Here is an 11,175-nt window from a genome sequence, read left to right on the forward strand (position 1 = left end):
ATTCAACTAAATGTATTAAATGTATCAAAGGTGACATTAAAGACATTTAACATGTTAAAAATGTTGTTCTTTTGAGCTTTCTATTTGTTAAATAATGCTTAAAAACTGTTTCCAACACTGATGACAATAAGACATGTTCCTTGAGCACCAAATCAGCATATTAGGATCATTTCTGAAAGATCGTGTGACAATGAAGACTGGGAGTACTGAAAGACTGAAGACTAAAAATTCAGCTTTCCCATCACAATAAATTAAATTGTAAGATATATTAAAAAAAGGTAAAATTGTAATAATATTTCACAATATTACCATTTTTACTGTATTTTTAATCTTTATATGACAGACAACAGCTTTGCTAATAGAAACTGAAAAAACAAAAAGTTTCATTTTCATGTATAAAAACTCATTAGTATACCAAAACAAAAAGTAACAATAGAAAAATAAACCTCTATAAAACACATTACAACATGCTCACCTTTGCCTTCACTTAAAATGTACCTTGGTATCCAGTAGGAGTAAAAAATGGCAGTAGACTCCCCTGTGAGTCAAATATTTCTGATGACCATTACAAATGAGAGGATGAATCTCAAGTGATGCATGACATCAGGGTACTTTATTAAACAAGTTACTAATGAAGGGGTGGATTCTGGAATCCACTGACGCTTCAATACATATCTTTTGAGTTATTAATTAACATTTATCTGTCTAAATATTAAATTATTTGAATGACTTCTTCAACTTACGTTAAAGCATTTATTTTCCTTTTCAAACACTAGAGAATAATGATGAATATGGTCTGTACCGCTCACTGAGAGAAAAGAACATGTTATCAGTATATTTTGGCAGTTTCCTGCTCAGATCAACTTCAACCTTGAAGAAAGGTTCATACATGTGAATCATGTGTATCTGTGTATGTGCATTAAGTGCAGGTCCTTTGTACTGGTGGACAACTGGCACTCTGCTGGAGAACAGACAGACGCCATGTCATGACCCCAAAAGGACATCCATTACCTAAATCCAGTAGATATGCTTCTGTCCATGTGTGGAAGATTACCAAACATGTCTATTTTTCTTAGCCAATCAGAATCATTCAACCTGAAGTAATGACGTAGTTAGTTGACTCTGTTATGTGAATGTACGCAGAGCGGCCTATGAACTCCTTGTGAGACTTGAAGCTGGCTTCTGCTAATGAAACGGCAAACTATTCTTCAATAAAATTGACTTTATAAATATTTCATTTATTATTATTTTTTTGAAGACTCCGGGTCTTCATTCACCATATCTGGTATTTTGGGTCTGTAAAATTCCCCTATACTAAACTAAATCAAAGTGATTAGGCGGCAACAAGTCAGAAATGCATTTTTCCCATAAATATTTTCTTTATTGATGAATTATACAGAAACAAAATGTTACACAAGGACACATCTTCAGCGGGGCGATTTCACTGGTCATTCTCGTAGTCTGCGGGGTTCTTTCTTTTGCTCTGTTCATGCACATGATTGCCCCATGTGTAGGTCAGGTACATCAGAACCATGGCTGTAAATAGAGATGCAGGTTTGTACAGATGTTTAGTCACTTAAAAAAAAAAAAAAAAAGCCTGTGAATTGCTTAATTTTGTCCCAAAATGACTTACGTGGAGCAATCTTGAATATAGATGCTTTGAATCGTCTCCACACATTTGGGATTCCCTTGGAAAAGTAGTTTGGGAAAGCCCTCTGCTCAAAGGGGGAAATACTGTAGGTGATCACATGCCTTATCTTGGCCAGATCTCCAAAGTGACGACCCATTGTGCCAAAAAAGCTGATCTAAGAGAAATTAAACCAAGCTTAAATTTAGTAACGTTTAAAATAAGCATACAGTATCTAGACAACAATAACATTTGACTGTCAATGATTGAATCACTTAATTTAAATACATTTTAACAGGTGGTAAATGTAAAAAAATATGCCATCACAAGAATAAATTACTAAATTATATTAAAAAAAAGAAAAATAAAGAGATTAAATTAGCTGATAGGGTGATGTTTTCAAAAATTTTGCTTTAATATTTATAATGTATACATTTGAAATATTTAGTTAATTATATTAATTAATTATAAAGTTTATAAATGTCCCCCTTTAATATTAATCCAAATAAAATTTTACATTACCTCATGTAATAATTAGTATTTGTTACAATTAAAATGTAAACAGTACATTTGAACAGCTGTACATTACATACATAATACAACATCAGGCTTGGAATATAAAGCTGTAAAATATATAAATGCTACATGATAAAATTGTATATAAAATTCTCTGTGGGGGTTAGTTATTGTACAAAAAGACGTTCTTTGAGTCAGGATAATTTCATGCACAAAGATGTTACTCATTGATCAATTCAATACTAACATTACACTGATAAACAAGACTCAAACGTATTTTGTACATCATCTGGCAAAGCTTATGATATGCATGAATATAGTAACGTAAAATCATATGAATTAAATAGCTACTTAACTAGCATTAAGTGACAAGGAGTGCAGAGAAAACTCACTGACCATTTTAGTCACATTTATAAGCGTTACGTGGCTAGGCTAGCAGCTTTATGTAAGACCTTGCTTGACATTCATCTCGATCGCACTGTCTCTGTTCACACACACACATTTATACTCCACAAACATACATTAAATCGCTAAACTAAAATAATATCGCTACTTTTACCTCACCAAAGTCAAAACACAATGGCAAGAAAAGATTTTCTGCACACCAACCTCACTGCTCCTTAACACCCTTGTCCTGCTGTGGATTCTACAACTTCCGCGTGCAACTGTGAGTCATATCCGTTTCCTTTTAATTTCACGCTTTCTCATTGGTGGTCCGCTCTACTGCTTCCTGGCTTTCGATACACGTGAAGGTCAGCATAACGCTGAAACACTGAATACAGTGGCCAGATATCAGCATTAAGGAGCGTTTGATATTCTTCTCCCTAATGGATAACCAAGGAGTCACGACAGACCCTCAACTGCAGCAGTTTATCGAGATCGAGTCTCAAAAGCAGAGGTTTCAGCAGCTAGTTCATCAGATGACAGAAGTGTGCTGGGTGAGTGTGTTTCTGTCATGTTGGGCGGCATAAGGCATCCAGTTTATGAGGCTGTACATGTATGGGCTGACACTGACTGCACTGTCTGATCACTGGCGTGTTTATGATCTGTGGATTTGGAAGATGTTTCATTATGTCGTTCAAACAATTAATTTAAAGTGCTGCCCTCTTTAGTCGTGGAGGTTGTGACCCTTTGGGGTTCTCTGTACGAATCACAGCTCACAGAATTCATTTGAACAAAAATATAATAAAAACTGTAATATTGTGACAGATGATTATTGATTATTAATTAAAGTAACTGTTATATATATATATATATATAGTACAGTCCAAAAGTTTGGAACCACTATGAAGTTTCGTCTGCTCACCAAGGCTACATTTATTTAATTAAAAATACAGTAAATACAGTAAAAACAGTAATATTGTGAAATATTATTACAATTTAAAATAACTGTTTTCTATTTGAATGTATTTCAAGTAATTTATTCCTGTGATGGCAAAGCTGAGTTTTCAGCATCATTACTCCAGTCTTCAGTGTCTGTCACATGATCCTTCAGAAATCATTCTAATATGCTGATCTGCTGCTCAAGAAACATTTAATGTGTACAATTGTACAAAATATTTGTGTACAATATTTTTTTCAGGATTTTTTGATGAATAGAAAGTTCAAAAGAACAGTGTTTATCTGAAATCTACTCTTTTGTAACATTATAAATGTCTTTACTGCCACTTTTGATTGATTTAATGCATCCTTGCTGAATAAAAGTATTAATTTCTTTAATTTCTTTTAAAAAAAATATAAATTCTTACTGACCCCAAACTTACTGAACGGTAGTGTATAATGCTACAGAAGCTTTGTATTTCAGATAAATGCTGTTCTTTTGAACTTTCTATTCATCAAGGAATCCTGAAAAAAAAAGTACACAACTGTTTTCAACATTGAAAATAATCATAAATGTTTGTTGAGCAGCAGATCAGCATATTAGAATGATTTCTGAAGGATCATGTGACACTGAAGACTGGAGTAACGATGCTGAAAATTCAGCTTTGCATCACAGGAATAAATTACTTTGTCAAATATATTTAAATAGTACACAGTTATTTTAAATTGTAATAACATTTCACAATATTACTGTTTTTTTTTTTTACTGTATTTTTAATTAGATAAATGTAGCCTTGGTGAACAGACGAAACTTCTTTTAAAAACATTAAAAATCTTAGTGGTTCCAAACTTTTGGACTGTACTGTGTATATATATATATATATATATATATATATAATATATATATATATTTTTTTTCCAGCAGCCATTACTCCAGTCTTCAGTGTCACATGATCCTTCAGAAATTATTCTAATATGCTGATTTACTACTCAAGAAACTTTTCTTATTATTAACAGTGTTGAAAACAGTTGTGTTCCTTAATATTTTTGTGGAAACTCTGATATTTTTTTGAAACATCTTTGATGAATAGAAAGTTCAAAAGAACAGCATTTATTTCAAATAGAAATTCTTTGTAACAATATAAAGGTCTTTACTGTCTTAAAGGGATAGTTCACCCAAAAATAAAAATTCTGTCATCATTTACTCAACCTGAAGTAATTCCAAACCTGAATTTCTTTGTTCTGCTGAACACAAAGGAAGATATTTGGAAGAATGTAAGTAACCAAACAGATATCACTCCCCCAATTACTACCATAGTTGGAAAAATAAATACTCTGGTAGTCAATAGGGGGTGAGATCTGTTTGGTTACTGACATTCTTCCAAATATTTATTTTTCCAAATAGGTTTAGAACTAATTGAGGGTGAGTAAATGATGACAGAATTTTAATTTTGGGGTGAACTATCCCTTTAATGCATCATTACTGAATGAATAAATGTATTAATTTAACATTAGTATATTTTTATATACATGACTAATAAAGAGCTGTATATCCTGTTCATGTGAGATGTGATGTATGTATAAACAAAAGTAAAAATTTCCACTTCACTACTAATACTAATTTATCTCATGTAATATGTGGTGTAAATCTTTATTGTATCCAGCTGTGTAGCTCAATCCAAAATGCATGAACAAAAGATTACAGGCCCTTCAAAACTATTATGTGTGGTTTGTAAAATGCCGCAAGGTGTGGGTTTCTTTGGAGCTCATAGTGTGTTTGTCTCTGCAGGAGAAGTGCATGGATAAGCCTGGTCCAAAGCTCGACTCGAGGACAGAGGTGTGTTTTGTAAACTGTGTGGAACGATTCATCGATACAAGTCAATTTATCCTCAACAGACTAGAGCAAACTCAGAGGAGTAGAGGAACATTCTCAGAGACCATGACAGACTAGTAGAACTTCAGCCACTTATTGAGGCTTTGTCATGCCAACAAGAACTGTGAGGCAACCGCTGTATACAGGATTCAGTAAATTTCTCAAAGACAAAAGTGCCTCTTTTTGTTCTTTTTATTATTTTGAAGGCCATATATTTGAAATCACATGGATGCATGTACAGTCCCATAGCAAGCCCTTCTTTTTACCATCGATGTTCTTGACATTTCCCAGTTCTAAGACTTTGGTATGAAATTGAATACACATTTTGGAACATCATCTGAAAAGGTCCCTTTGAACAGATCTGATCTGGAATTGAGGAGGAGGCTCTGTATTTCACTTTTGTCAGAGTACATACCAAGTATACAGTTCATCGTTTTACAGGGAATGTTTCAAGATTCGTGGCTTATTTAGTGTCTGTTGAAATGTGAACTTCAAATAAAAAGACGATATGCTTTCTGCAGTTATTCATATGATGTGTTAAATGTCACAGGAGAATGCAGAGTTTAAGTTAGACAATGCTCAAGCTCCTTAAATAAATACTAATGAGACTTCTCAGAGGTTTCGGTGTGCTATCTATTAAAATAGCTTAGCAGGCACTTCAGATATACACAGAATATATACATAGAAAACAATGCACCACCTCTTATGTTCAGTTGTTGCTTAAGAACGGATTTTTTCACATATATAGATATGTGTTCCCTAACACTACTGTAGGACATTTACACTACCATTCAAAAGTTTGGGGTCAGTAAAAGGTTTTCAAATGTCTTACTTAGAAATTATTACTTTTATTCAGTAAGGATGCATTAAATTGATCAAAAGTGACAGAAAAGACAGTTATAACGATACAGAAGATTTCTATTTCAAATAAATGCTTATCCTGAACTAAACTGTTTTGAACTTTGCCATCACAGGAGTAAATTCAATTTAAAAAAATATTAAAATAGAAAACGGTACTTTAAAATAGTAATATATTATATATTTTTAAATATACACTGTAAATGCAGCCTTGGTGAGCATAAACGACTATATTTCAGAAAAAAAAATCTTACCAACCCCAAACTTCTTTGAGTCAGGATAATTTCATGCACAAAGATGTTACTCATTGATCAATTCAATACTAACATTACACTGATAAACAAGACTCAAACGTATTTCAGATATCAAACTCAAGCACATTTTATTAAACAATATCATGCTTTTATTGAACAGATGAGGCATTAAATATTAAGCTGATCAATTTAAAGTGCTTGATTATGAATGTAATCATACATATATATATATTTTTTTTTTCCAAAATATATTTATTGGCAAATCATATGTATATTCTAAACAAGGCTGGTTTGGACATAAAATAAATAATGTAACATTTAATAAGACTGTACAGCAAATATTTAAACATTATGCTGCTACATCAGGATTTTTGTTTTGAAAGCAAGTGATTGGGCACATCATCATTACTCTGAAAATATCAACAGTATGAAATTGTAAAAAAGCAAATGGCAAGATGAAAACAGAAATATTGTAGATGTAAAACAAGTACCTTGTATACTAAAACAAAAAATGCTAATTAAAGTTCTCTCACAGTATTGATGGTCTGCAATGTATGTTTGTACAGTAGCATGTAGTAAATCTGTATTTTAGTAGTCACATGAGGAATGACAGTTTTTGCTAATATTATTCTAGGTAATAAATGTACCATTGCTCCTCTTGTCTAAACTCTCAGGAAAAAAGCCCTTTGCGCTTCTTTCTTTACTCAGATTGCTTTTGTCCACAGTAATTCTCTCGTCGGTTGGTAAAGCCACATACGGTGGGCTCCACGTGCTGCCTTGAAGTCCGTGGTGCAGATATAGAGGTAGAGAATCTAAGCTAAAGTTAATGTCCTTGAACGCATGGAGAAGAAAAATGCCAACGATGATGGTCAGAAAGCCACTAACAGTCCCAGCAGCCCCATCGGTGGACATTCGAAGCCACTCCTTAAACAAGATAGCTGAACAAGCCATGACGGATATAGTGAAGAAGACATAATAAATAGGTGTAACTATAGAGGTGTTGAAAATGTCGAGGGCTTTATTAAGGTAGCTTATCTGGATACTTATGCAGATCACAAGACATATGAGCAGAGCCCAGAACAGTGGCTCTTTCAGGACAGCTGTTCCAGCGAACAGCTGTTTGATCCCAATGCCAAGGCCTTTCACACAGGACACCGATAATGAACCAATCACGGAGCAGATGAGGATGTACACCAGCACATTTTTCTGACCATAGCGCGGCGCGACAAAGATGATCAGGGCCAGGCTACTCACGACAATGCAGACAGCAAAAGCGATGAATCCTGTGATACATGCAAGAAAGACGACTATTATAAAAACAGCACAGAGCTCACGGGATGCTGTAGTGTATTTGTCAATTAGGTAGAACACTACCTGGATCTTTGAGTTTCTCTGCCATTGCTGTCAAAGAAGCAACTTCTTCTTCTTGCGGAGCATGGAGAACCATAACTGTGGAACCGAAGATGCACAGCACACAGCCGATTTTTCCATGGATATTCAGCCGCTCACTCAGGAAGTATGATGAGAGCACAGCACTGATGATGAAAAAAACAGAGGTTGTACATTTTAGACAAAGAATTAATGTTCAGTTGAGACTGTACAGCCAGTATAATCTCAAAAGTGTTGGGTCAATCAATGTTTTAAAGAAATTTATACTTTTATTCAGTGAGGATGAATAAAATTAATCAAAAGTAACAAAGACTGGTAATATATTAAAAAAATAAAAATAAAATGCTGTTTTGAACTTTCTATTCATTGAAGAATCCTGAAAAAAAGAAATAGACACAATTTAATCAACACAATTGTTTCATAATGTCTGCTGAAAATCTTACTGACGCCATCTCCATCTGTGACTGCAATTAAAGTTGTTAACTATTGAATGGTGGTGTACACTACTAGGTAAATTTACCTGACCAAAACGCTCAGTGCTCCCAGGGGTGTTACTAACGTGGCAGGTGCAAATGCGTAAGCTGCAAAATTTGCTGCCTCACCTATTCCCACTAAAAATAAAATACATGACAAAAGATTGTGATTAAGGTGTTCATAATGACAGATTAATGTGATTAATTACCAGTGTTGGGGGTAATGCATTACAAGTAACTTGAGTTACGTAATCAGATTACTTTTTAAAGTAACAATGCATTACATTTTCAATTTACAAGTTACTTTTTCATATTTATTGACTGACAGCTCTCCTGTCCCCATGCTGAGAGAAATAAAGTGCACAGGTGCTGTGCGCGCTGTGTGAACTTGATGGTTATTGTAGTTTTATAAACGTGAACATGCATCTACTCATCTCAATTGCACAAAAACATTCAGTATTCCTCAAAATGAAAATGAAGAGTGAAAAGCAATCTCAAAATTTTATGCAAACCTGTAATTAAATATATTTAATTACACAAATATACTTTATTTATTTAATCTCACTTTATTAACCAATGTCTTCACTGCTGACCCTCAATGATCCAATTCAACCATACTAACAAGCAAAAATTACTTTATAATCAAAATAAAAGTGTTGAACTTCCATCTCCTGTATATTTTTCTTTAATCTAGAATAGCAGCACAGCTGAAAGATTTGATTGAGCTGCACCCTTTTCTGCACAGGCGTAAATATGCATTTCCTTCAGCCTGAGGCTTATTCACTTCTGGTGTGAAAGGGCCTTACCATTTGCCAAAAAAAACTTTTTTGTTGTTATTAAAAAACAAACAAGCAAACCCAGCCTAGGTGAGAAAACGTAACGCAAAAGGAATGTAATGCATTACTTTTCATAAAAAGTAACTTTTTAGGGAGTTACACAATATTGTAATGCATTACTTTTAAAAGTAACTTTCCCCAACACTGTTAATTAAGAAGATCTATAAATCCACATAACACTGATCAATTTACATGCACATCTGATTAAGGTCCATATTCTGGTCAATCCCTATAATTCAGCTTTATTAAAAGGTGCTTAAGAGGATGTTTTGTTTTATACATTTTTGCAATATTACTTGAAACTGTCTTTACTAACTGATAAAAGACTATTTATTAGGTGCACTGAAAGGAATAATATTAATATACATCATCTGTGCACGAGGTAGGGCCTTAAAAACATCAGCCAATCGTTTAGACGATTGGCCCTCTGGCTTGTCAATCGATGCCATGACGTTCCTTGTGCGAGACGTGCGCAGCTGCGCGCTCCAGTAACTTTCCACACTCCACAGGCGCGGCGTGGAGTAACAACTGCAGATTATGAGTTACCTGCGGTGAGTCCGACATAATGAATCCACTAACACGACACAGCGAACGCCGGTGGTAAACACACGAGTTTGGGATGCGTTCCCTTGAAATGAGCTGCGAAGGAGGGGGGTTGTTCTTACGCATACGCTCATTTCAAAAACTCACTAACAGTCTTTGGTTTCTCAGTCGACGAAAAAATCCTCTTTAGCACCTTTAATGACAAATAAATACATAAAATTAAGTGTCATACTTGATATAAGCCCTGCCCACCACAACCATTCTTTCAGGTATGCATATCCACCTTGACCTGAATAAAGGAGAGAACAGACCGGATTAGACAGCACAAGAAAAAGGAAATAATCAATCATAATGTCAAAAGCATTAAAAAACAACAACATAACAAAACAAAAAAACAATGCAATTCAAATACTATATAATAAAGTATTGTGCAATGGTAGGTCACTCGGTAAATTCCAATCACCCACCTGCTCTAGTAGAGCCATTTTTTGCCAGTCGTAAGAGGCCTTTCTTTTTCAATATAAAGCTGCAACCGATGAAGACAGTGGAACTTACAGCAAGTGCCAAACCAATGTAGAAGTCAGAGCGGTTTGCAGCATCCATCTGAACGAAGTTATAATAGAAGAACTAGATGTTGAAGTTGGCTATTAGATATTTCAGTTACATCGACAGGGCTGTCTAAAAACCTGCCTACATAGATGAAGTCTAGGTAGGCAACACACTAGGAGTTGTTAAAACACAGCCACAGAATAAAATAGGAAGCGAATCAGATCATGTGACTCACTCCTGCTTTTCAGAAAGCCAGTTCTTCAAAACAATAAAACATGAAATATCACTGTAGATTATTTGTTCATCTGCTCTAAATATTTATAACTACGGGAAATGCATGATTACAGCAGTTTCAAAGAGGGAAAGCTACTTATTAGAATGATTTAGGTAGATTTTGGTTAGCTTTAATGTATTTTACGCTAGCAGACACTGTCGTTTCATGTTACGGTACTTAACTTTTAAGAATACATTTAAAAGACTATAGAAATATAAATTATTCTTAAACTGACTAACCTTGTATTCGTATCTTCCATCGGTGGCAGTTTAGTCTCGTGTGAATAAACTTCCTGTTGAACTGACTGTAACTCGGGTTGCCAGATATTTTTTATTAACTTCCCTATTGTCAAACATTGTCAGTCTGCTGCCTAGTCTGTCTGGACATTTTGGGGAATTTTCTTCAGCTATATGAAACACTTCTGAGACAGATGCTACATTCTAGGGTTTATACACGATAACTTTAACGTTACATTCGTTGAAACTGTAAAATTCTGCTTTTGAAACTCTTCATGTGTGTAAACTTTAATAATGTTTCTTTTCCAGAGTTTAAAATCAGCATTTTGTTTTTTGACCAACAACAGTTATATGATAATGATAAAATATAAATAAAAACATTTATGTAACATGGAAATTAATGGACCAGGTCGGGAGACCATTTTTA

At 34.2% G+C, this 11,175-nt stretch overlaps 3 protein-coding genes across 3 annotated transcripts; 1 reads left to right on the forward strand and 2 right to left on the reverse strand.

Annotated features, from left to right (window-relative positions):
- Positions 1–1,375: 1,375 nt before the first annotated feature.
- Positions 1,376–2,866, reverse strand: uqcrq (ubiquinol-cytochrome c reductase, complex III subunit VII). The gene is made up of 3 exons (XM_067388310.1): positions 2,753–2,866; positions 1,634–1,805; positions 1,376–1,536 (listed from the first exon to the last, which is right to left on the reverse strand). The coding sequence occupies exons 2-3, from the start codon at positions 1,785–1,787 to the stop codon at positions 1,442–1,444; spliced, it is 249 nt and encodes an 82-aa protein (XP_067244411.1). The 5' UTR covers positions 1,788–1,805; positions 2,753–2,866; the 3' UTR covers positions 1,376–1,441.
- A 6-nt stretch (positions 2,867–2,872) lies between these two features.
- timm8a (translocase of inner mitochondrial membrane 8 homolog A (yeast)) lies at positions 2,873–5,418 on the forward strand. Its single transcript, XM_067388296.1, has 2 exons — positions 2,873–3,081; positions 5,253–5,418. Exons 1-2 carry the CDS (start codon positions 2,971–2,973, stop codon positions 5,412–5,414), a joined length of 273 nt encoding a protein of 90 aa, XP_067244397.1. The 5' UTR covers positions 2,873–2,970; the 3' UTR covers positions 5,415–5,418.
- A 1,660-nt stretch (positions 5,419–7,078) lies between these two features.
- On the reverse strand, positions 7,079–10,966 carry zgc:101583 (uncharacterized protein LOC494104 homolog). Its single transcript, XM_067388281.1, has 6 exons — positions 10,752–10,966; positions 10,157–10,292; positions 9,922–9,978; positions 8,358–8,448; positions 7,823–7,983; positions 7,079–7,731 (listed from the first exon to the last, which is right to left on the reverse strand). The coding sequence occupies exons 2-6, from the start codon at positions 10,290–10,292 to the stop codon at positions 7,079–7,081; spliced, it is 1,098 nt and encodes a 365-aa protein (XP_067244382.1). The 5' UTR covers positions 10,752–10,966.
- Between the last annotated feature and the right edge of the window lie 209 nt (positions 10,967–11,175).

Source organism: Chanodichthys erythropterus, chromosome 1 (genome assembly GCF_024489055.1).
Source record: "Chanodichthys erythropterus isolate Z2021 chromosome 1, ASM2448905v1, whole genome shotgun sequence".
NCBI classification, from domain to species: Eukaryota; Metazoa; Chordata; class Actinopteri; order Cypriniformes; family Xenocyprididae; genus Chanodichthys; species Chanodichthys erythropterus.

What these genes read in the sequence shown, in the direction of transcription:
- zgc:101583 (XM_067388281.1), bottom strand. Translation starts at nt 10,292, where the DNA reads ATGGATGCTGCAAACCGCTCTGACTTCTACATTGGTTTGGCACTTGCT. An exon ending in GCACTGAGCGTTTTGGTCAG is followed by an intron (nt 7,984 to 8,357) that starts GTAAATTTACCT and finishes TTTCATCATCAG; the next exon opens with TGCTGTGCTCTCATCATACT. An exon ending in AGAGAAACTCAAAGATCCAG is followed by an intron (nt 7,732 to 7,822) that starts GTAGTGTTCTAC and finishes CATGTATCACAG; the next exon opens with GATTCATCGCTTTTGCTGTC.
- uqcrq (XM_067388310.1), bottom strand. Translation starts at nt 1,787, where the DNA reads ATGGGTCGTCACTTTGGAGATCTGGCCAAGATAAGGCATGTGATCACC. An exon ending in TATATTCAAGATTGCTCCAC is followed by an intron (nt 1,537 to 1,633) that starts GTAAGTCATTTT and finishes CTCTATTTACAG; the next exon opens with CCATGGTTCTGATGTACCTG.
- timm8a (XM_067388296.1), top strand. Translation starts at nt 2,971, where the DNA reads ATGGATAACCAAGGAGTCACGACAGACCCTCAACTGCAGCAGTTTATC. An exon ending in AGATGACAGAAGTGTGCTGG is followed by an intron (nt 3,082 to 5,252) that starts GTGAGTGTGTTT and finishes TTGTCTCTGCAG; the next exon opens with GAGAAGTGCATGGATAAGCC.